Source organism: Atractosteus spatula, chromosome 1 (genome assembly GCF_055471065.1).
Source record: "Atractosteus spatula isolate fAtrSpa1 chromosome 1, fAtrSpa1.hap1, whole genome shotgun sequence".
In the NCBI taxonomy this organism is placed as follows: Eukaryota; Metazoa; Chordata; class Actinopteri; order Semionotiformes; family Lepisosteidae; genus Atractosteus; species Atractosteus spatula.
In genome coordinates, this window is record NC_142706.1 from 54,653,571 (window position 1) to 54,678,610 (window position 25,040).

The 25,040-nt window shown below is 38.6% G+C and overlaps 2 protein-coding genes across 5 annotated transcripts in view; both read left to right on the forward strand.

Annotated features, from left to right (window-relative positions):
• The window catches only part of LOC148841285 (tripartite motif-containing protein 2), a 48,094-nt gene extending 32,942 nt beyond the window's left edge, over positions 1-15,152 (forward strand). For all 4 annotated transcript variants that reach the window (XM_088911147.1, XM_088911138.1, XM_088911142.1 and 1 more), the window contains exons 3-12: positions 112-349; positions 2,062-2,213; positions 2,842-3,022; positions 4,765-5,488; positions 6,555-6,658; positions 8,891-9,058; positions 9,768-9,936; positions 10,756-10,826; positions 11,083-11,223; positions 12,703-15,152. In XM_088911147.1, the coding sequence (XP_088767273.1) occupies positions 112-349; positions 2,062-2,213; positions 2,842-3,022; positions 4,765-5,488; positions 6,555-6,658; positions 8,891-9,058; positions 9,768-9,936; positions 10,756-10,826; positions 11,083-11,223; positions 12,703-12,855 (2,101 nt within the window). In that variant the 3' untranslated portion in view covers positions 12,856-15,152. The remainder of the gene's footprint in view (positions 1-111; positions 350-2,061; positions 2,214-2,841; positions 3,023-4,764; positions 5,489-6,554; positions 6,659-8,890; positions 9,059-9,767; positions 9,937-10,755; positions 10,827-11,082; positions 11,224-12,702) is intronic.
• A 1,822-nt stretch (positions 15,153-16,974) lies between these two features.
• Positions 16,975-25,040, forward strand: part of mnd1 (meiotic nuclear divisions 1 homolog (S. cerevisiae)) — a 31,022-nt gene continuing 22,956 nt past the window's right edge. Inside the window, exons 1-4 of the mRNA XM_088912636.1 lie at positions 16,975-17,047; positions 19,194-19,259; positions 22,068-22,125; positions 23,834-23,982. Of these exons, the coding sequence (XP_088768762.1) occupies positions 17,045-17,047; positions 19,194-19,259; positions 22,068-22,125; positions 23,834-23,982 (276 nt within the window). The 5' untranslated portion in view covers positions 16,975-17,044. The remainder of the gene's footprint in view (positions 17,048-19,193; positions 19,260-22,067; positions 22,126-23,833; positions 23,983-25,040) is intronic.

The window sequence follows — 25,040 nt, forward strand, 5'->3', positions numbered from 1 at the left end:
AATAGCATAAGAAAGGTCTAAATAATTTTGGCTTGTTAGAAATGTGCCCAAATTTTTTCTATGATTCATAAATTCACAACAAAAACTTACTACCTTCTTTCTGTCTTGCAGGTGCCTACAAAACTACATTCCTGTGCACAGCCTGACTCTTTCGTGCCCGGTGTGCCGACAGACGTCCATTCTGCCAGAGAAGGGAGTCTCCGCACTGCAGAACAACTTCTTCATCACTAACTTGATGGATGTCCTGCAGAGGTCGCCAGACAGCAGCAGCGAAGCCTGCACTGTGCTGGAGACCGTCACTGCTGTCGCCACCGGCAAACCCCTGTCCTGCCCAAACCATGGAGGCAACGTAAGAGTGTTTCCTTCCTCCCAGCATACACTCAGCGGTTTTCCCACAAGCTCTCAGTCAGCCACAGGCAGGATCAGACTTCATCGCAGCCTTCTGCTGTCACTTGCTGCAGCTATTAATAACCTGTCATTTCACAGCACCTTAGTAACTGCAAGCTCTGCCTTGCAATGGTACAGTATGTGTACAGAGTAAGAAGTAGTTTCTTCTCTAGGACTCTTATCTGGTCTACCTGTGCATACCTAGCTATGTTGCTGACTGTAATTTAATTAGTAAATATACAGTAATTGTACTGTAACATTCATGCACTGACTGCGGTAAGCTTTTGTGTAATTGCTGAGTATTACCTAAGCACATGAACTGTGGAGCTATTGATGTGCTTGAAAAGTGGCAGTACTGGAAAGTAATACTTTTTAACTGTTACCTGTCTGACAGTTTCCATTAATAGACCAGTATAGTTTTTGCAGAAGACTGGCAGGACTGGGCTGTGGACCCAGTCAGGGAGGGATGTTGGAACTGTACAAAATTATCTGTGTCCGTTTTGGGCTTGAGCTGATGATGTCTGTCTCTTCTCCAGTGCAGAAGCTCCCACCGTCAGCAGCTAATTTTGGTCTCTATGGCAACAGTTTTATTTTTGCGTTCTGGTGGGATTTGCTGTACTTATTAATTTTAGACTTGCTTTGAGGGCAAATCAGACTTGACCTGAATCTAATCCATGAAATCCCAGTTCTATGTCCTGTGGGTCTGCAGCAGTAGTGTCTGATGAACAATATGGAAAGAGTGATGGTGTGGTTATCAGACCAGCTATCCCTACATGTTGTAACAACTTTTTCTGAAAGGCTGTGGTCTGGTTATGGTAATCAAAATGTTTTAGCAAGGTTTCTACAGGGTTACTGGAAGGGTACAGTTTTGTTATATCAAACTTTAAGACATAGTGTTGAAACAAAATGTGTGATCACTGAAGACATTTATGTTGTACATATACTTTCGTAAGACTTCAATGTAACTTAAATATAAGTAATGTTTTGAGAACATGATCATTTCTGTAATATTTAAACATAATTGTGATGTTCTCATAACAATGTGGTCAGCTGGTAACTGGTAACTGTAGCTGGTTAGGTAAAGTTGTCAAAACAGGGTTTTAAGTCCATTTTGGGCACAATAAAAGAAGTTCCAGCCGACTGTGTTATTGGCAGATTATCTTTCTATTCTCTTTTAGCATTGCTATGATTACATATTAAGACGTTTTCCGGGAACCTTTACCTCAACTTTACAATATAAAGTTTTTCTGAGTTCTACTAGATTATCATTTGATTGTTTTTGATGCTTTTAATTTTTCCTTTAACTGTGAGTCAACAAAAAGAGAAGAGGAACAAGTAATAGGTTTATTCCATGCTGAAAAAAAGAAGAAAGAAAACAAAACGTTTCGGCCGTGGAGCCTTCTTCAGCCTTCTGAAGAAGGCTCCATGGCCGAAACGTTGTGTTTTCTTTCTTCTTTTTTTCAGCATGGAATAAACCAATTACTTGTTCCTTTGCAGCCTACGCATGCTGACGCAGCTACCCACCTAAACTACTACTAAAGAGAGAAGAGTAGTTTTTTGTGGGTGTGTTATGTTTGTCTGCACATGAGCAGGTTATTGCTGAGGAGAGGAGAGGCACATGCCTAGCTGACTGTCTGGGCCTCACTGGGTCTCTGGTGTGCTGTTGTTGTTCAGGTGATGGAGTTTTACTGTCCCTCGTGTGAGACAGCCATGTGCCAGGACTGCACTGTGGGAGAGCATGCTGAGCACCCCACTGTCCCACTCAAAGACGTGGTGGAGCAGCACAAGGCTTCCCTGCAAGACCAGCTGGATGCCGTCAAGAACAGGTTAGTCTGTCTCCTCAGCCCAGCTCTTCATCTCCCTCTCCCATGTCACGGTGTGCCTATCTGTAGATACGGTACCTTCATTGTTAAACTGTCACTACTGTTGCCTTTTTTTCCAAACAAAGCAAAATCTTTCACTAAAACACCTAGTTACCTGTAGCTATGTTTTCATCTGTGTAGATTGTTCCTATAAGCAGTATAACTGAAATATTTCTCTATTATATATCCTCTTTTAAATATATCACATCATTATTAAGGCAGCATAGTGGTATGGTAGTTAGCACTGCCGATGGATTTCTTGGATCTCGGGTTCAATTCTAGCCTGGTGCCATCTGTTCCCCTTGTTCATTTGGATTTTCTGTGATGGACCAGTGTCCCGTAGAGTCTTTTCCCTCCTACCTTGTGCAACATACATTAGCTGTCCCAATGGACAACTCCCTGACTGTTACTCAAGGGAGCAAATATGGTTATTTTAATAATGCAGGGGTTTTCAATAGACAGTAGTATATATGCACACATGAATAGGTGCACATGTAACATGCTCAAAATAATTGTACTGTCTTTATGTTCAAAAACTCTTTCAAGTTTCAGTGAAATGATTCAGTTCCTCTTTGTGCTCTGCTGTACACAGGCTGCCTGAGATTGACTCAGCCCTGCAGGTTATGTCGGAAATCCTACAGCAGCTTACCAATCAAAAGTCCTGCATTGAAGAAGATATTCACTCCACCTTCGATGAATTGCAGAAGACGCTTAATGTGCGCAAAAGTGTGCTGCTCATGGAGCTGGAGGTCACATATGGACTCAAACAGAAAGTAGGTTTGTGCTTTTAGCCTGGGTCTTTACACTGGAGGCGTATAATCTTGTTTAAATAGCTAAGTGTGCAATGTCAGCTTCTGATCTAGCACTGCTTCCACCCCAGTTTTATTTGGGTTTTTTTATTCCAATGGCTTGTATGCCATTTTTTAACAAGAAATTACTGCATACCCTGTACAGTGCATTTTTAATAAAAACGTAATTGCAACCCAACTCACCCAGGAAATGTCAGTTTGTCTGGGCTTTAAGTGATCTGAATAACACTGAATGAAATACTGTAACTTGCAAAATACTAACTGTAATGTATGTGCTGTTAACCAAATTTCTCATGGGGAAATTTTACATACTGTATAAATAAGGATATTTTGAATACTTTGGAAACTGCTTAACTGAAACTTGCAGATGTTACAAAGTTAGGATATAGACGTGCTTTAAGAAATTGAATCCTGAAAGAAGAAGAAAAAAAACTTATTGGGATGTGGTTTGCTGCATGTAGCTGTAGTAATCAGAAACCTGCTAGGGCTGTGATTGATTGATTTGTTGCTTTATGACAGGGAGTTACTTATCAGATCTGAAAGAGCTCATTTTGATTTGTACATTTCAAACATGATATGGAACTTAAAAAGCAAACATGCATCTGTCTTTGTCATTGTTTTATTATTATTTAGTTGCCAGATGTTCTTATCCAGGGTGATGTATGTCAGTAAGGATCCCTAAGGGTTCCAAAAATGCAGAACTAGAGTGTTTCTTCCACATCACTTCATTATCAGTCACCTCTGGGATGAATTTAGACAGTCGTGCTGTGTCAGGTCACGCTACTCAGCAATTTATGTTACAAAAAAGGACTTTAGAGCTGGGGATAGAGGCATAGAGGTTGCTTCTTTAATCAGATTCTCAGCCTGTTTGGTTAGGTGTAAATTAGGTTAGGTTATGTGGGTGCTGTGGCCTCCTTAATGTAAAAAAGTGTAAATGTATATTACATGTAGAATGTTGTTTAGGCTTGACCTGGGGTGGTCCCTAGGAGCAGACATAATTGTGTTTGGCTTATAATATACTGTAAATACGAGTATGATAGCTTTGACACCTAAGACCATAGCCTTTGCAGATAGTTTAATTTTGTTTTAAGTTATGATACAGTGTCTAACAATTTCCTTTCCTTTGACTCTCACATTTGAAAACAAAGCCGTCAAACCCGAACCCGTACTCAAGCAAAGATGTAGCTTAACACTAATGTTAGAGAAACTGAATTTTCAGTGGTATTATTGAGGAAATAAATATATTGAACTTGAATTGGATAAGAAACATTTATTATACTCACTTTTAAAACATCTTTTTTCTTTCATTTCTTCTGGATAACGCTTCAATTACTGTATGTCCAAATCCAAAGATGTTGTAAAGCAGTTCCCAATTGCCATTAATACAAGCACATTTAGTTTTTCTTCCTTGAGTATTGATTAAAGGTCATTTATTACATTGTAATAAAGAAAACAACCTTTGTCCAGAACGGTAGCCTAAAATGAGCAAATTTAGCAATACAGGGTAAATGTTTTATAGCTACCAACACCTATTTAACCAAAACGTCTGAAACTACCTTTCACACTTCACCAATTTATCAGTTAACTATAAAAATCTGTATTTCATTAGAAAATTCAAAATGAATGGCACTTGTGATGGGGCCCCAGGCCTGAGCTGATATGCGTTGGCTCTGCAGCAGTTGACAGAGCGCTTCTGTGGTTCTCAGGTTCTCCAGGCTCAGCTGGACGACCTTCTGCAGGGGCAGGAAGGGATCAAGAGCAGCTGTAACTTCACCGAGCAGGCTCTGAGCCACGGCACGGAGGCCGAGGTGCTGCTGGTGAAGAAACAGATGAGCGAGCGGCTGACCGAGCTGGCCAGCCAGGACTACCCGCTGCAGCCAGAGGAGAATGACCAGCTGGACTTCATCATCGAGACGGACGGCCTGAAGAAGTCTATTCACAACCTGGGCACCATCATCACCACAAACGCAGTGGCCTACGAGACAGTGGCCACGGGGGAGGGGCTGCGGCAGTGCGTGGTGGGCCACCCCACCTCGGTCACCATCACCACCAAGGACAAGGACGGGGAGCTGTGCAAGACAGGCAACGCCACCCTCACTGCTGAGATCTCCACCCCTGACGGCAGCGTTGCAGATGGCGAGATTCTGGACAATAAGAATGGCACGTATGACTTCCTGTACACCGTTCAGAAAGAGGGCGACTTCACCCTCTCCCTTAGACTCTATGATCAGCATATCAAAGGCAGCCCCTTCAAGCTGAAGGTGGCCAAGAGCGCTGATGTGTCTCCGACCACGGAGGGCGCGAAGAAGCGCGTGAAATCCCCAGGCAGTGGGCATGTCAAGCAGAAGGCTGTGAAGAGACCGGCCAGCATGTACAGCACTGGGAAACGGAAAGAGAATCCCATCGAGGACGATCTGATTTTCAGAATTGGTAATTTTGCACTGTATCATAGTTTATCCAAGCCAAGTATACATCCTTTAAAGAAAAGAAAATTGAGGAAGACCGAATAAATAATCCTTTGTTACTTTATTACAGCCTCCCACAGGAAGTTCAGTCTTGTTAATGACAGTTAACCTTGACTTATAGAGATAAAAACAAGTATTCAGTGCCTTGCAAAAGTATTTAAAACCTTGCACAGTTTTCACATATTGTTACATGAAAACCTTACACTTTCATTTGCAATTAGTAATTGTTATATACACAATGTACTCCAAACATTTATAAAGGAAATCCTGGTCACAGATTTATGTATAACATCATTAAGTGTGAAAAAAACATTCATATGTGAAAAACATTACATCGTTTTAGAAAACGTATGCTCATTGTTTTAAAATCTTATAATGAAATAGGCCATATATGCTTAAACATACTCTGTTTTGAACAAGACCATCCCTCCAATATTTTTATGTCCAAGATTTATTTTTTGAAAAAGCACTCCTTTTATTTTTCAGCTGTTAAAAAAGGATTATAATCACATTCTATCCTGTACCTTTCATGTACAATTTCAATAAAAACAAAGAAAAGCTTTCTTTATTATTTCTTCACACATACAATACTATTTTTTTGGCATAAGCATCTTTTCAGTAAGTTACAGATTCAAGGAAAAAATAACTGTAGTGCAAGTACCTAACCATACTGTACATTTATAAATGTATTATTAGTTCAGGTGGGTAGCTGCGTCAGCATGCATAGACTGCAAAGGAACAAGTAACAGGTGGCTCCACAGCCGAAATGTTGTGTTTTCTTTCTTTCATCTCTTTTCAGCATGGAATAAACCTTTTACTTGTTCCTACATGTATTATTGTTGCTTTTCATTTTTTCGGTTGCAAGGCATATTGCAGTTTATTCATACACAGCTTTTTTGCCATTTCCATTTTTTCAAGGTACAGTATATGGAGACATTGTCAAACGTACTGTAAATCCTTGCTGATATTGTTTTTTATTGGTTCATCGTGATCTGTTAGGAAAATCCATTGATAGTGTCTTTGTATTTTAGGTACCAAGGGAAGAAACAAAGGAGAGTTCACAAATCTCCAGGGGGTGGCAGCATCTTCTGTCGGCAAGATTTTGATAGCAGACAGCAACAATCAATGTGTACAGGTGGGTCATTTATTTCTGTGGACTAATCAAAACATCCTTTTAATTACTGCTACATTAGTCTTTAGCAAAATGAATATTTTTCCATAAAAGTAATTTGAAAATTCAAAGCAAATGTTTGCTCTACACTGTCATTTAGACCATTATCATCATCATCTTATTGGAATCCCTTATTTTCAGTCCATTGCTGAGTAAAGACATCCACAGATCGCACTAAGAATGTCTCCCTCAATTTTTGCTTTCATGTCTTGCAAAATTCTTAATTTCTCATCTTCCTTGAGTTCTTTGTGCTGGTCTAATCAAACACATGATACTCTTATGGTCCAGATTAATAAAGTCTTTGTTCAGTGCTTACAAATTTATTTTGCCTATTGCCTATTTTGCTTACTTGTCCAGCCTATTGCCATGTTAATGTCTTCACTCTTTCAACAAAATTAGAAATTTGTTGACTTCCTAAACCACCTATCCCCTCTTCTTTTAAATCTTGTAATTCCTATCAAGCTTCTTCCTGTATCATATGTATTGCTTGCAGTTTCTGAATCATTCTTAAAATAAGATTCCAGGTTTCACAACCATATTGAGCTCATGTAGCACACAGTGGTTGGATTCTTTATTTTTGGCACATTAAAGCAGTTTTCTTTTCACACTTACAAATAATAACAAAAGGAACAGGAACATTCTAATATATTCATAATATGAATTATAGCAACAATTGATAATACCAAATACAACAACATCAACCTTAGAAACAAGAACAAGAGGGTGGCTTTCAGCTCATATGGATTATTTGGTTTTTTATTAGCTAATTGATCAGAGAATCTCATCCTTCTGATTCTTTAAATAAGTTAGGATCTGTTTTGACAACATTGCTGGACATATTATTTTAGACTCCTACAGTATAACCGTTTATGTAAGGAAGTAAAGAAGTGCCTATACTAAATCCAGTACCCTAAAGAGGAATCTTCCAATAATTCTACTTTCCATTTTACTCTCCTTTTTAATTCACATGCTCTGCTGTCATTTTCTGACACCAATTACCCCAAATATCCAGTATGTTATCTGGTAACTTCTTTAAGCTTCAGTCTTCATTTTTGTTCAACATGATTTTTGCAGTCGTTTTCCTTCCTGCTTTGCTGCCGGCTTCCTTAACATCCCAATATTTCTTGAAGTGAGATTATGTTCTTAATTCGTTAATTAATGGTAAAACATCCTTTTTTTGTTCTGTACTGGAAGGCATTATAGAAATATGGACAAACCTTGATCTCATGATACTGTCTCACAGACAACAGAGTTATTTATACTGTATTTTGAATTGTTAAACAATATTTCCACTTCCACAACCATTTCAGTACTAATTAAACAAATTAAACTAATTGTTGCTCAGCAATGTAACTGAAAACCAGATGGTCCTGTGGCTGTCAAGGACTGAAGCTATTCCTGACGCATTGTGTAAAGCTGAATTGTGTGAACATGACGTTTTGGGCGTGTTGACACATCTCACTGTGGAGCAGGATCATTATAAGAATGAAGCAGCAGCTGTCTGCTCTTTATGTAATTCTGCCAAAAGTGAAAATTCAGTCTCCTTATTCTCTGTGTCAAGTAACACTTGATCGTAGTAGAGATGAGTTGCAGTTTTCGTGCTCCAGGTAGTGGCCAGTTGATTATTTTCCCCCCAGTGAACAGACACCTAAAAAAAGGTTTAATGTAGGTTTGTTTGAATCATGATCCACTTACCCTTTGGGGTTTCTTTCGATAGAGTTCAAATCCTGTTCTATTTTACCAGCCCAGTGTGTGAGTGCACATGAAGTGACACTGTCCCCCAGGAGAACTGAAGCATGTTGTCAGATTCTTGTGGCCGTATCGCTTTGTCTGTAGATGACTCCACCTGCTAAAACTGCAGAGAGGGCTTCACTTCTAAAGAACATCTCTTAAAACTATTTTCCTAGTCATGACTGTTTTTTTCTAGACCACTCCAGATTATGTTGTGTTTTTACAAGTGTTCAATCAATGCTGTCTCCTTCCACCTTCCAAAGACATGCTGGATAACTTCATTGGCATCTCCAAGGTGTGTGCTTATGTGTCCTGTGATTGAATGGTGGGTCTTTTAATGCAAAGTACTTTGGATAAAGGCTTCCAAAAATATGTAATAATTTTACACTGAAAGAAATTTACGTACATGCTTGCTCAAATTTCCATACTAGAAGTACACGAAGGTGGTTTGTCGTATGTTGGCAGATCTTCTCAAACGATGGTCAATTTAAAATCCGGTTTGGTGTGCGTGGAAGGTCTCCTGGACAGCTGCAGCGCCCCACAGGTGTGGCTGTCCACCCCAATGGGGACATCATCATTGCTGACTATGATAACAAGTGGGTCAGCATCTTCTCTTGCGACGGGAAATTCAAGGTGAGCCCTCAGAGGGAACTGAAGCATTGGACATGTGCTAGAAGGAAATTAGCTTACTTTGATTTTGATTTGAAAGTACTCCAAATTAGGGTGGCACAGTGGGGCAGTGGTTAGCACCACTGCCTTGCAGCAGTGGGGACCTGTTTTCAATTCTTGGGGTGCTATCTGTGTGGAGTTCATATGTTCTTCTTGTGAACTTCTTCCAGGAGCTCAGGTTACCTCCAAGACATACTGATAGGTTACTTGGCTTCTGGGAAAATTGGCCTTTGTGTACAGTATGTGCCCTGTGCTGTGCAGGGTACACATTGCGGATGACAGGGCCTTTTATTTGAATTCTCCAAAGCTCTGGAGCACCATTACAAAAAATGATTGAACACAGTGGGTGTTCTTAAATCTACCCTGGAATGTTGTCTTTCAGATAGACCGAAGCTAAAATCCTGTGAAATGTGCTTTTTATATTGTGTAAAGCACTGTAGGGCTGTGTAGCCCTATATTATGTAGGGTGATAATTGTTTTTTTTAAAACACCTGAACTCTATTATTATGAGTAGTAGTAATCAATCACTGCACATGAAGGACAAAAACATTGGCTGTGTTCTTCATAATATGCCTTGTGTATATGTGTTTTTCTACTGAAATGCAAGAACTGTGGCATAAAACTAACTTTGAAGGACGCATGCACATCCCTTAATGATCGTTTGCCCTCACAGACAAAGATTGGTTCGGGCAAACTAATGGGGCCGAAAGGGGTGTCAGTGGATCGAAATGGTCACATCATCGTGGTGGACAACAAGGCCTGCTGCGTCTTCATCTTTCAGCCCAATGGGAAGCTGGTGACAAAGTTTGGTAGCCGTGGAAACGGGGACAAGCAGTTTGCAGGTACACTTGATGGTAATATGTAAACCCCCGTTCTTTGCCTCTTACACTCACCGTTGCATGGAGATACAGCATGGACAGGATACCACCGGCATGTCTCCCTTGTCATCGGGTCTTCAAAGAGGGGATCTCTTTGAAGACAATTCATGTAATTGAAAGTCGACACATCCTTGTCTTCTCACAAAACCCTTTTTAATGTATTTTTGTCACATCCAATTTCCAAAGTTCATTGGTCCTTTGTACATTATTTAGATTTAGGTGTATAGCTCATATATAATTTTATGAGAATTACTTTTTCCTATTTCATTAAAGCTTGGATTTTGTATTTTTTCACATACTGTAAATTGTGCTCAAAATATATAGGGAGAGTAAGAAACACATAATCATGTATTCTACATAAATGAAACAAATGCTTAAAAAATTACATATTATTACCATATCATAGAGGGATAACAGATCATAGAGGGAAACTGCTAATGGTGAAGGGAATCTTGCTCAAACTACAGTTCGCTAAATCAGGGGACTAAGGAACTTCAGTTCTATTCTGTTCTTCATCAATTCTAGAGAACACTGTACTGGAACTGACAAAAAATGCAACTAAAATGTACTTCACTTCTGGAAACCATGCAGCACTGCAGAAATTTAAAATGTAGGGGTTATTAAGAGAAACTGCCTATATGAAAACAGATCAGGTCCTTGAATCTTGAATAGAGGGTAGTCAAAGTTTCTAGAAATGCCAAGACAAAAGAAGACACATTATGAATTCAATTAAAAATAGTCCACACATTAACCCATTTCCCACATGTCTTCCTTTCCTTTCAGGCCCCCACTTTGCTGCTGTGAACAATAACAATGAAATAATTGTTACAGATTTCCATAACCACTCTGTGAAGGTAAGGCTGTATTCATTTTGTATGCTTTTCGGTTTTATACGTACAGTAAAGGTGAACGGAACAGGGAGTTGAAAAGACCGTACTGTACATTCATAAGAGCAGGTGCACCGGTCTGAAATTTAGCAATGCTCAAAGACTTCCATTACTTAAGTAACAGTTGAAATAAGTAAAAATAAACAACAAAATCTCAGCTGTATCAATTTAATGACTGTTTCACAAGGAGACTTATTTTTTATATTTATTCTGTGACATATAGGTTTTTAACCAAGAGGGGGAATTCCTATTGAAATTTGGGTCCAATGGAGAAGGCAATGGGCAATTTAATGCACCAACAGGAGTGGCAGTAGATATCAATGGCAATATCATTGTAGCAGACTGGGGCAATAGCCGGATACAGGTAAGAATGGCATTAAAGAGCTATGCACGTGTCTATTCCAAGGAAAGTCACAAAACGCCAACATCAACACCAAGTGATAGTCATGTATATCTTACATCTTTGTCATGCTTAGAGACTTGCAGAGCTTTCTTAAACCTTGATCATATATTCGCTTTAATAAGCAAATATTCAAGAGTTTTCTTTCAGGTTTGGATTGTTGTAGAAAAATGTTGCCTTCTTTTTTCAAAACATGTTGTCATACCAATCTGAGAATAACAAATGTTGTGTTAAATGTACGTGATGTATTTGCCAATTTGTTATTATTTGATTTGCTTATCTTCTGCTTTATAGTTGCCTAATTTGTAATTGTGTAGCAACTCAACTTGCTGCTGCAACCTCTGTACCAGACAGGGAGAATGGGGGTCTGTGTATGCACTCCTCTGATAACTCGACACACAGTTACCGACATTTGACAAGCTGCACGCTTAGAGGAAAGATAGAACTGATGGCAGGTGTGAAACGTCTCTCACTGAAGTCACTTCAGTGCAGGTGAACAGCACTTGCAGGTGCTGTTCACCTTGACTAATGTTACCCAGAGGTGATAGCCATTTGTGTGCTGCTACTGGGCTATCAATGGGAAAGCGGTTAGCTAATGACACAGACCAGGTTCAAACAACACTTGTCTGAGTGTTCAACCTGGGCCACATTGTTCAACTTGTGCTCTGATTGCCAAACTTTTACCCTAACTAATTTATAATTTTATCTACCCTAATTTAAGGTTAGTATAAGTGTTAGTTCATACAGTATGGTACTAGGCATTAGTTTTCAAAGTTATATACATACAGATTTTCACAGACATATCTGAAGATGTTTGTGACAACTGTAAAACATTCTATAGAAAATTCTGTCATGCTTTAGAGTTGAACATACATGTATATCATTATAAGATGTAGATTTACTATGAGTTGATGGTCTGTAGAATGTAAACAAAATATTTATACTTAGAGAAGTGATGACACTATGTTAGGGTTAAGGTTAGGTTTATCAAGCTGGTGTACTGTTATTGAAATGTTTTTCTGAAAAGCTTGATGTGCCCTTTAAGTCAGAGTTTTTCAACAAGCATCTGTTCACCTCCATTGCAGTTAAGAACTTGTCAAACTGTTTTGCATTTGGGCAAACTGTAATCATGAAAACAAGCACCTTGTTTTACAAAGGATTAAAAGAGGTAGGGCTCAGTGCTAAATTATGACATCTGCAGGCAACTGAATTAAACCGTCAAAAAAGCAACTGTTTCACGTTAGACACTTTCATGTGCCAGTAGGCTACTGATTATCTGAAAACCAGAGAAAGATATTTGAGAAATATTGAACCCTAAAAAAAAGGTGTGGATTATTTATGTGAAACTGCCAGCTCTTTATTACTTAAGTGTACAAAACTGAAGTGAAGGTTTGTCATAACAAGTGGCTGAAATTAATCGACTTATTCCTCCCCCTCAAACAGGTGTTTGATGGCAGTGGCTCTTTCCTGTCCTACATAAACACCTCAGCGGATCCTCTGTATGGCCCGCAAGGCCTGGCTCTCACCTCTGATGGCCATGTTGTTGTAGCAGATTCTGGGAACCACTGCTTTAAAGTCTACCGCTACTTACAGTGACTTAAAGCTTGCATCGCATACCACATCACCTGCCAAGAAAGCTGGAGACATACTTACAACTCAAGATTGCCATTTCTTCTGGACACTAAAGTCATCAACAGCTTCCTATTCTTGTGGCCTCACTTTTTATCCATTTCTCATTAGAAATCACAGAACTCCTCACCTTGGTGGTTTCTATTGTGAATATTTTCCATTTTGTCCATTCTGAGCATTAAAGGAGTAAAGCGCCATATGCGTGCCAAGTAATGAACTTGAACTTGTAGACTATATTAATACATTAACACCATATTTTAGTTACAACGACTTGTATAGTAGTATAATCTATTACAGTAGCTGATTTCCTGTTCTTCTGAATGCCCTTATGCTCCTGTGATGCAATGCTTTTTTAATGGTTCTCCTTAAGAAAAAAAGGTAATGCTACATGCCTGATGTTATATTTGTAACTATTTAATTGATGGTCAGTCAATGTGTTTGTCTTTCAGTTTAAAATGTAACGCTATGAAGTTGAAAATGAAAAGCATACCACTGTAACCTTAACATACTGGTGAATGATGATGCTGTACATAAAGTATGTAGCAAGTAAGGATGTGGGATGTTTGAAAGTATGGCAGCTTTAAAGATTTAAGAAAATTAAAGGCAATATTTGTCTCTGATATTTTGTCCAAAAAATCTGGATCAGATTAAGAGTTTTATTTTGTGCTACTATGCTTTGAGGAGTGTTTTGTATGTGGCAAAGAAGAAAAGCTCACCCTTTTAAACTCTCCGCTTGATTTTAAAAGGTCTTCAAACTTATGTAAGAGCAATGCAACCGTAGATGCATTTTTTTCTTGTACATAATGGTCTTTAAGCTTTTTGAACAAACTACAATGCATTAGGAGAACAGTCTGCTAGGTTATGGCCTTTCCAGTATTTTTTTCCTCTTTTTCATTCCTCTTTTTCTTGTGTGGTAATACTGATGTTTACACCACTCAATGTTCAAGCTCCCCGGCACTGAACAGTACACACAGACAAGCAGTTATTTCTTTAAAAGTGGCAAGAAAGATATAGTGCTAAAGGTATGTTGTTGATTGGCAGCCTATTGAATAGACATCCCTATTATCATGTATCCCCTGTGCATCAATAGCATGTTTTCACAAGACTTTTATTTGGACAATTCTGACACAGAATAAATATTTGTAACTGTGCTTTCTAAAAATACAAACCCTGCAATCTTATACATAGTAAGACAAATTAGTGTTTCTTTGGAAAATTGTCCAAAGCTGTGCCTTTGGAAAAGGATTAATTATTAAATATACAAATAAAGTTTGTACAGAAAATCACAGGTTTGGAGTAGTCCCACAGATAAGACCTCACACGTCATCTCTAAGACGTTTTACGCTTCTGGATAGTCTGTAGTTTTCCTTCCATGTGGCTGTCCCTTCCTTACTCAATAAGCCCCAGGTAGAATATGATGCAGTGGTGATTCCCTCTGTGGAAATAGTAGAATGTCAACTATTGCAAACTATGCTTTGACAAAACATGATTTTATTGTCAGCAATTGGAAACATGACAATAGTTATATCTGACAATATATAGAGGGTAGAGGTTATTCTATTGATATAGATGTGTGGAGTGACCAGAAGGGTCAGATATGAACCTCCTGTCTTTGTGTCTTTAACAATATGAGACTGACAAGCCTGGCTGCTATCTTTTACTTTGCTGCAGCGGTATTTCACATTATTAATACAATCAGCCAGGTTCAGATATAGTCCTTCTTTTATTGCTTTGTGTAGTTGTTTCTCTTTATTTCCCGGTTTATTTTTTTCATTTCCCATGCTATGTGTTTGTGATGCCAAAACAGAAAACAAAGTGCCCATATGATGTTTTGTTCTATCTATGTATTAATGACAGAAGCAATGCCATTGTAATGTGGTTTTTATATAAAGATATGAACTTTGTGCTTTGTAAATTTTACCGGTGGTGTACATTTTGGAAATGTCTGTAAAAATCAGTTTGTATAATACAGGGGTTCAAAATAAAAGAGCTCAGAATGTAGAGCACTAAGTGGTCTGTAAAAAAAAAGCCTTAAAACGCTTTTGTTTCACCCATTCCACTAAGAGACCAGTTTATGACCAACAGGAAAGAAATTTACCAACAACCTGCAGTGATTTCCACCTTCACTAAATATACACAATATCTTGAGCCCGTAATGTGCTTGCAGTGGGTGTAAACATTTCTCCTATTTTTTTTAAACATTCCTTAATTTAATCATGTTTATGTACAGCCCAGAAATAAAGTATTGCATTCTTTGAAAACCACTGTGCTTGTCAGTGCTATTAATTGCTTTATATAATATGTGAACACAGAGCTGCACTGCTCATGCTCTAATACTAAGAGCACGAGTTAGAGCACATTTAGGTGAAAATGGATAATGACCCATGTGTACTCTGTCAGCACTGTGAACGATGAATACTTGGGGCCTTCCTTTCCCATACAGTGTTTTCTCACTCTGCAACTCACAACTGGCAGCCCACTGAAGCTCAGCAAGTGTGAGCCTGGTCAGTACCTGGATGGGAGACCTCCTGGGAAAAAACTAAGGTTGCGGCTGGAAGAGGTGTTAGTGGGGCCAGCAGGGGGCGCTCACCCTGCGGTCCATGTGGGTCCTAATGCCCCAGTATAGTGACGGGGACACTATACTGTAAACAGGCGCTGTCCTTCGGATGAGACATAAAACTGAGGTCCTGACTCTCTGTGGTCATTAAAAATCCCAGGCCGTTTCTTGAAAAGAGCAGGGGTGTAATCCCGGCATCCTGGCCAAATTTCCCATTGGCCCTTACCAATCATGGCCTCCTAATAATCCCCATCTATGAACTGGCTTCATTACTCTGCTCTCCTCCCCACTGATAGCTGGTGTGTGGTGAGTGTACTGGTGCACTATGGCTACCGTTGCATCATCCAGGTGGGGCTGCACACTGGTGGTGGTGGAGGGGAGTCCCCATGACCTGTAAAGCGCTTTGAGTGGAATGTCCAGAAAAGCGCTATATAAATGTAAGCAATTATTATTATTATTATTCTCGAGATTTCTTTCTTTAGCGAGATTGGCAGTGAATCTTGTGGCATGGTTCTTTCCGTTTTCGACTTGTTGATTACACTTTTAACCTGCCTCATGGCTTGTTCTCAACCTACTGTTTCAAGCACGCCATCTGTTAATTAGGTCAGAAGGAAAGAGAGTGAAAAAAGGGCATCAAACAATAACAGGATGTTGTGTACCCAAGAGGATGCTTTTAGCAGTCTTGATTTTTATTGGAAGAATGATTGTTGTCATTGTCAGAGGCTATATTAAAGGACTTAATTTTTAGACTTGGTGTGTTCATGGCTTTTCATGCTTGTAGATACAATGCACAGCATTCTCACAAGGAAAAGACTGCAGAGCTGTCAAGTGATACTGGTATAGATTCCAGTATAGGCCTAGTTAGGAAACTTTATGTTACTAAAGGTATTTAACATAGAGATCATGCCAGAGAAGGAAAAGCTGTAAAATGCTCTTCAATCAAGTGATCTTGAAATAGAAATAGTGATTAAATAAAGATGGATAAGTATGAGGTGGATGCATACTGATTTCAAATATTAAATGAGAGATATGAATGAAAAGCTGCAGTGTTAAAAATGTAGGAATTCATGCTGGTGTGTTATTCTCTTCATTTTTGATAGTTAAAGCAATACAAAAACCAGCAAATTGATTGCATATACAGTTAAAGGTCCAGGCTTTAGTTTAAAAGTAGTAATGGTAAAATTCTCCAATGCACTAGCTTCATCTACACTAATTTGGAACATTGAGTTCTGCTCAACTCACCACATGACAAGATGTATCTTGCTGTCCTACAGCTGGTACAAAGGAGAGGCAAAAATTATTTCCTGGTGTGAAAGTAATTTCATACAGAGATTAACGTACATTGATTTTCCCCCCCTGAAACCAAGAAAATCAGGCAGGTACGTTAATCACCTCAAAGGCGCTGATCTGTCCTGTCCTGCAGAAGATACATGGCCCCATGGTACAGCGTCTTTCCAATAGAGGGCGTAAGACGCTAATATTTTTTCTCACGATTTCCCGCCCAGGCAGGCCAGACAATCAACTGGATACAGGAAATAACATTCGGGAAGGCAGAGTAAACGAGCGGGAAGTTTCACTTTGTAACAGTGAATAAACAAAATGGTAAGTGATGGTACTTGGTTTATTGTGTTTTTTTGACTAACCCCTATGCTATTCATACCTCTGTTACTTTGAAGTACGGTGTAGATGAACCCAACATTGTAAATAGGATGTGCGTGAAACTAGTTTACAATGCTTTTCTCAAAATGTTTGACCCACCATCCACTCCGTTTGTTTCAGAAATTGATGTGGACCCAAAAAGTTTTTAAAAATGTACGTGAATGTCAGTTTTCACGTCTACATTTAGGTGGCAGAACTGTTACCTGATATAATTTATCAATACAATGGAATAAATTTAAATAAAGGTACATTAACGTAGGTCAGACGTGCATCTGCACGTCAGAAGAACATTTCTTCATTTCTTTGCTGCAGTTGAAATTTTTGTTTTTTGTACCCCCCCCGTATTTTTATCTCTGCGTTGCTCATTTAAAAAATGTTTGAAACAATCTTTTTTTTAGCAAATTGTTTCGATTTTACACAGACCGATATGAAAACATTAGGCATGCACATAAAACTAAAACAAGAAAAGGACAAGCTGTCCACATTACAAACGCACATGAAAATATTGTGGTGCCTTCATACATAAAAACAAACGTTAAACTTTAAACATAATAATACAATTAAAAACTGTGACAGTGACAAAAGTATCATATTATGTTAATCATAGTTTATTTATGTTAGTCACATTATGAAAGTGAATATTAGAGTCACATTTTAATTTCAAACTACTGAGAGCAGACAGCGCCTGGAGTGGTATCCCCCAAAATGTTTCTAAAAGAAAAGGTTATGTGTACATAACTGTACAGTAAATGTTTATTATTTTTAACTCAATTTAAAAAGAACCTGCCTATAGGAGGATGACAGCGGAGTTTAATATAAACAAATATTCAGTATCTCATCAAGAAGTCACAGAGTCTACTCACACTTACTGATAACCCTGAAGCTTTCTATTTACAACTAACATCTTTAATGTGCATTTTTATAAAATATTAAACTTACCACTGTTTTGTTGAAACCAGTCATCTGTATAGCTGGGTTTTTATCTCTCTTATGAAAGGTTTTTCATTAAAGGACTGCTTTTCGTTTAAATTTTTTTTTACCATAAAAATGAATATCTCGTCTCGTTCTCTTCACCATTCTTAAGATTTCAGGCCTGTAACTGGGTTACCGGTGTAAGACTACGAACTGTTAGGCTATCGTGGGTACGTGTTTTGTCTTAACACTGGTTTAAAAACGAAAACCCTCACTGTCGATCGCTTACAAAACGTAACAATAAATGAATGGACAGTCTCAATGGCGTTTCCGTAAAGTATGCTCTAGTGTGCAGCTCTAAGGCAGTGAAATCGTAATCTTAAAGCAAGATTAGCCAGGTGGCGCTGTCTTTTCTCGCTGGCCTTAGGAGATCCCTGGGTAACACTTATAATCATATTACTCATAATGAACCGAAACTTAAGTTTCTCTCTTATTGCCCTCAAACAGCATCTATGGGTTTCTAATTAGTGTCCTGTGATGGATTTGCTTCCCTCCTAAAATGGCAAATGCTACTGCCTGGCACCTCCTCTGAAACTTGTAACTTAAAACCTCTCGCTGTATTTTAAGAAATAAACAGTAAATCTATCAAAGGTAAATGGAATCACCTTTGACAAGGGCAAACAGCAACGCAGTCAGCTGTTCAGTAGCAATCTGTGTGGTTTGCACTGTGTGGCAATCACTGGCTGTTATTAGCTCTGGGAATACTTACTGTGCTGAAGCCACCTGCCAGCTGTAAAAAAAAACAGGAGCAGCCAAAAGCACAGATTAGGTAGAGCAGGGGGTTTCAGACAGGGTCCCTCAGAGACTGTACAGGGATTCCCCAGAAATACAAGGTGGAATTTTCACTTCAGTTCTACTGAGTAAGATCAACACCCTTCCGCCCTGACACTTTGTATTGTCAATGTCGTTAGTCCCCTAATTATTATCGGGAGTGGTTTCTTGAAATGGGTATAAAATGATCTAGAGCAGGACTGCAGGAGCAGCATCTCAGACTTATATCTCAGTCTCTCTTTTTGACATACGCCAGTTTCACAAGCACATTTGGAAAAAGCTGAATAAATTATTGAGAACCTGCTGTGCTGTGTGTGTTTGCTCATCATTTTTTCTTTTCTTGTAGTCTAAGAAGAAAGGACTGAGTCTGGAGGAGAAGCGGAGTCGTATGATGGAGATATTTTTTGAGACAGTAAGTTGGCTTTGTCTCCATCACTAAAATGCCTTCGGTTTGAACCTTTTTGCTATTGACCTTCCTCTTGTGTCATGTACATCCTAACATGCATGACAAAGGCCTGAAGAGGCCTGAGCTGCATTTCCATTCATTTGATCAGGAAGCTATCAACTACTGAACAGGCTGAATGGGCACCTCTTGTTTGTAACCTCTCTCCTGTTCTCTTGTTCTCTCGTGTATGTCATGACAGTAATATTTGTGTGTGATAAAGCAGATCTCATGGTGTGGTTTTCATTCATCTAAAGTTATACTGGGTGTTGGACGGACGCACTTTGCATGGACTGTATCTGCATGCATGTCAACATCTGGAAAATGTTGAAAGAAAGGATTAAGCTAAAGGGATGTTTGTTTTTCCAATCAATTGTATGAAATTTCTTTTACACTGTAGGCTTCGTGACCGAATCGTTTGTCTTGTAATCCAGGCATAGTGTTTGTAAGGGAGACAGAAACAAAGGGTTGCAATGCAGTGACATTAATTGTAGGTATGCAAAGCAGATATGCCCTTAATGACATGGTTTTGTTCTGTAGTGTAGGAACTGAACCTCACCATTAAAGCATTCAGACTGCTGACATTTACTTGGAAGTAGTTTCCCACTGATTGTGTCATTTTTTCCATTATTGTCACCGTTGGTAAATTATCTGTGTAAAACTGTAATCAGTTTGTGAATTTTGTATAAAACCCAAGGAGTGTGCACCTGCATAAACTGCAGTTTATCATGTCTGCCTGTCTTTGATGCATTTCATTGTACATGTGAGTTGGGATTCTGTTGTATATTGTTTGTCTTTAATTCCATTTTATTTTCTAGTGCCATAACCATTTACAGTAATCTTGTGATAGATCTTGTAATTTATGTTTTGATCTTCATGTGTTTTCCGATATTTTGACATATGACTCCTAGAATATATAGTAGGCCACAATATACTATACAGCCAGTATATAGTTTTATTAAGGATCGTCTTAAGGGTTTTTTTAAGGCCAAAATGTACTCTGTTTTGCAAAGCCCTGTTGTCCTGCATACTGCATAAGAGGTCAGCTAAAGATGTTAGGCTCATATTTACTGTTTTAAACTGTTTAGTTATTAAGCTCATCTTGTACATTTTGCAGTTTGTATTTTTTAATGTAGAAAACTTGCAAACATCATACTGGGAAAGTCTATGCCATATTTATTATAACTAGTCACAGTTAAAATGTTTTAAATTACTTTTCCTTGCTGATCCTGTACCTAGTTGCTATGACTTATTGTTTTAAGTGCTTTTATCCAAATGGATTAATTTTTAACTAATTTTAGTTTTGTACTGTCCAGGCTGTAGTCCATCTTTGCCTCTTGTACTCCCACCCACTTCTCCTGGCTGCTCCAAGCCTTACTAGGAACTGGAAGACGTCTGATGGTGGATGGATTATTTTATTTTGGCCTGAAGAAGTAAACCTGTAACTCTATTAACACAGCATGGATTAAACCAGCTGAAGACGAGTGACCGTCAGCTACGTACATGAAGGGCTTGTCTCTCTGAAGAGCACTGCTGGGCGAGTGGGAGGTGGAGTATACATAGTGCCGGAGCCCCAGGGAGCCATAATGGGCGGCTGACCTGCACCTCTGCTCTGACTCGTCTGTGAATCCATCCACACGGAGGCAGGAGTGGACTCTGGCATTTTCCTTTTCTGTACACATTGTTTTGAAATGTGCATTTGTTCTTTCCTGCTTGACCTCTTGTAGCTGAGGTGGCTGATCACTGGGATACACGTTAGGCAGCCGAAAGTCAGTCTACATAAGGGGGCTGCGCACAAGCTCTCATGAAACAAGATTTCTTCAAAAAAAATCCACCTTGGGAGACTTGAGTGTGTCCTTGCGGGCCAGAGCTCAGGTTTCTGCAGTGCAAAAAGTTTTTCTGGTGCTGCTCTGTGGTTATGGAAATGTACAGTGACTGCATGGTTTGTTGGTAGGGTGTGCGGAGATGGAGCTGTGGAGTCGGGCTGGCTTGTTGTTTGGAATGGTTATCCTATAACCAAAATCTGGTCTCTTTAGGCTCATCAGGTTAACTGTTTTTAAGTATTTATTTTGGTCAGCATTTGTACTTTTTTCCCACTGCACATTGCTCCTGTTTAATATAGTTTTTGTTTGTTAGGTGTCCGTGTTTTAGTAAATACTGTATGTGTTCTGATTCCAGGTCTTTCCTCCATTTTTTTTAATGGTATGAATTAGAATCTCGTGCTTCACAGAGCCCAAGAGAGCTTTGTTCTTGTAGATTATCTTCATTCTGATGAGACATTTTGAATGTGTGTCACATATTGTATGCAAATTCTGTCAAAAAGTATTATGGATCATTTTGTGGTGTAAAGCAGAAAGCATGTGAGTGCGTGCTACTTCAGGTTCTCCCTGTTTTGCAAGGCGTGCCCAAGAACACCTTTGAAACAAGGGTTTTCAGAGCCAAGAATTGTAAAAACCCTCAACATTCAGAATTGTGCTTAAAACGTGATCTGAAGTACACATGGGAAATGGGATATTAGAGCAAGGAACCTAAGAATGTTATCTTATATTCTTTGGGGAGAAAATAGTCATAAGACCTTTGCAGAAAGCACCTTAAAACAAAAATGTCACTTGTGTATGTAAAACCACAGGGTGGTATGAAGCCCCATGACTTGTAGTCTTGAGCTTATTTCTTCATGACTAGTAACATTTACTATGCTTTTATACTAGGATCATTATAATAATACCCAAATATGTGTTGGTACTTTACTAAAAGCAAAATGCTTTTTTCCTTTTCCAGAAAGATGTGTTTCAGCTGAAGGATATAGAAAAGATCGCCCCAAAGTCTAAAGGAATCAGTAGGTATTCAGTCTGATCTTTGGATTGAATTAAATAGGAATTTTCAAAATAATCTATTAAATGTAAGGATTCTGATATTGTTCCAAGAATTTTAATTAGTATTAAAAACTATTGATTGAATTAATTTTTATTTCATTTAATTTATCACTTTGAAATGTTTGTGATTCATCCTTGTCTGTTTATATGATAAATCCTTAAAAAAGTGATTGTATGCTTTTCTTTTGCATTACATATTTTTTTTTAAACTACAAAATCTAAATACTGTTTAAATCGGGTAATTTTTTTAACCAAAACCGAATGGAAAAACTCAATTTTGAGTCATGGAACTGCTGAGTAAATTTAACCATACATTAATGTGGCTGGCAGAAAATGTGTTGAGAAACTGATTACAGTGCAGTCACTTCAATGATAATTGCTTGCTTCTGTGTACCTTTGTTCATCCCAAAGCACTTTACATATAGGAGGGGACTTGGGAGATGCACTACATGCCATAAACCAATTACACAGTGGGTAAAACAGAAAAATGAGAAATTGTTTTAGCAGTTGAATTCATAGGGTAAATAATGGTATGCCAACTTTGGCAAATAAATCTCTTTACCCTGGATGCTGGGGTAACGCTCCTACCCTCACAAATGCTTTACTCCCTTTAATGAACAAGATGTCAGGTTAAACGTCTCATCCCAAATACCTTTTCATGGGATACCATTCATTCTGCCGTATGGTATCTCCTGCTGCAGTAATAGGACATTGGTTTGGAAATTCTCAGCCAGAGGGAAAAGATGCCACCTACTGCTCTAACACAACACAACAGCATTTACCCAGTTTTCCTTTGAGTCTCCCATTCCAGTACATAAAAACATGAGAGGCTACAACCAACCATATTTTCAAGTTTTGTATAACTATAGATGTGAGAGAAGACTTATTCATCAGTAATTACTTACTTTTATCACTTGTTCTGTGGATGGGTGTTAGCAATTTTCCAATCAATAGGAGCTACTCCTGTCTTTAGAGACTGCTCGAAGAGATATTATGCTTTTTCAGTGTTAAAATCGGACATAGTTCCTAAACTAAGGACTGTGTACTGGCTATATCTGAAAAAGAAGGTTATTAGCTAATTTATTAACTGGATTAAAGTTGTATTTTTTTTTACGTCTTGATCGAAGAATCACATGCAGTATATGGCAAATGTTTAGATTGTTTTAGCTAATAAGCTAGTCTAAATTATGGTGTTTTATATTATTCTGCTTGGTGCATGCCTATCATACTGAATAAAAAGCATACTACAGTCATTCCTTTCAAAATAATGGAACAAATCCTTGTTTTCAAAATATACTCTCATTTGTTTAAATCAGTTTGGTATGATCATAAGAAAGATTACGTTTGAGAGGAGGCCATTCAACCCACTTTGCTCATTTGATTGCTAGTCGCTCATTGATCCAAGTGTCTAATTCAGCTGTTTATTAACAAGAGCCGGGCTGTTGTCTTCTGGGCCATGGTTTTGTTTCACAACCTTTAAATTGTGCTTCATGTCCTAAGTTGTGTTTTTTAAATGGACTGATTACAGCATGTGCGGTAGGCAGTCTTCCGCAGTATTGAGACAGTCTGGGGGAAAGCCGGATCAGAAGCGATGCCTACTGCAGAGCACTGCTATGACTGGAGAGGAGGCGGGGGAAGTAAACTTTAACTCCCTGGCTTTGCCCCCTGCAGCACCCATGTCTGTGAAGGAAGTGCTGCAGAGCCTGGTAGATGACAGCATGGTGGATTCTGAAAAGATTGGCACCTCCAACTATTACTGGGCTTTCCCAAGTAAGGCTGTTCACTGCAGGAAGCGGAAACTGGAGGAGCTGGAGAAGCAGGTAATTCATTCGGTGTGATCCTCTTTCACACGTCCGAAAGACCTTCAGTGCAGCATTTAGGAATGTCATGAGCACACTTGAAAGATGATGTGGGCCTTTGTGGTTGCAAAGTGGAGAAGGTGGCTGAATGTCGATATTATATCATGTGATATTCAACATCTGTGAAATTTACAAATCTGTTTTGCTTTTACCTTTGAACAATAAATCCATGTTCAATTTGGAAGGAACACAATGGACTACAGTGCTTCCACTGGGCATTAAATATAAATATACCTCAGGCAGCACAATCAAAAATTAACCACACTAGTCCAGATTACAATCAAATATGATTATCCTGTTTGTTTTGATCATTTTAAACAGGCCTAATAATGTCATTCAGTTTTGCAAAGGGTCAGTCGAGGGGTTGGAGTAAGATTGGAGTTATTTGTTCATTTCAGTTTGTCCTCAGTTTGAAATGCCTCAGTCTAGCTTCATATCCCTATAGCCCATATGTGTGCAAAAGAGGTTGAGAGTTTGAGTTTGCTGAGAATATGCCTGTTTCAGTTTCTGTACCACTGGGGTACTGCTTGAGTTGACAATCGGAGCAGTCAAATCTCTCCTGATAGAATTTCAGGCAACAGAAAGCCAGTGTTTTCTCATAAAGCACAGATGTTGGGTAAGATATTTATTTTTTGTGTTTGACAAAACGTATGTCATGGTATGTTATATACATGTGCTATGACTGGTGAAGAAACTGGTGCACTGTGAAATACAAGAATGAAAAGTCTGAAAAGATGCACAGAACTGTATATAGACTAAATGTGTATTTCAATGTCGTGTTACTTGTTACTGGCGAAGATCAATGGGGAAAAATGTGGGTTTGAACATCCTTTGTGTTATTAAATATCACATTACCTTAAACTGGACATTAATTTCTGTCAATATCTGAAACTACAAACAAATGAATTTGCTAAGTGGTACAGTATTCAGCTTAATTTGTCATTTTACATAACATACCTGTAGATATAACAGTGCAACACCATCGTAAATAGTGATCAAACTGTAAAGTACCCTGGAAA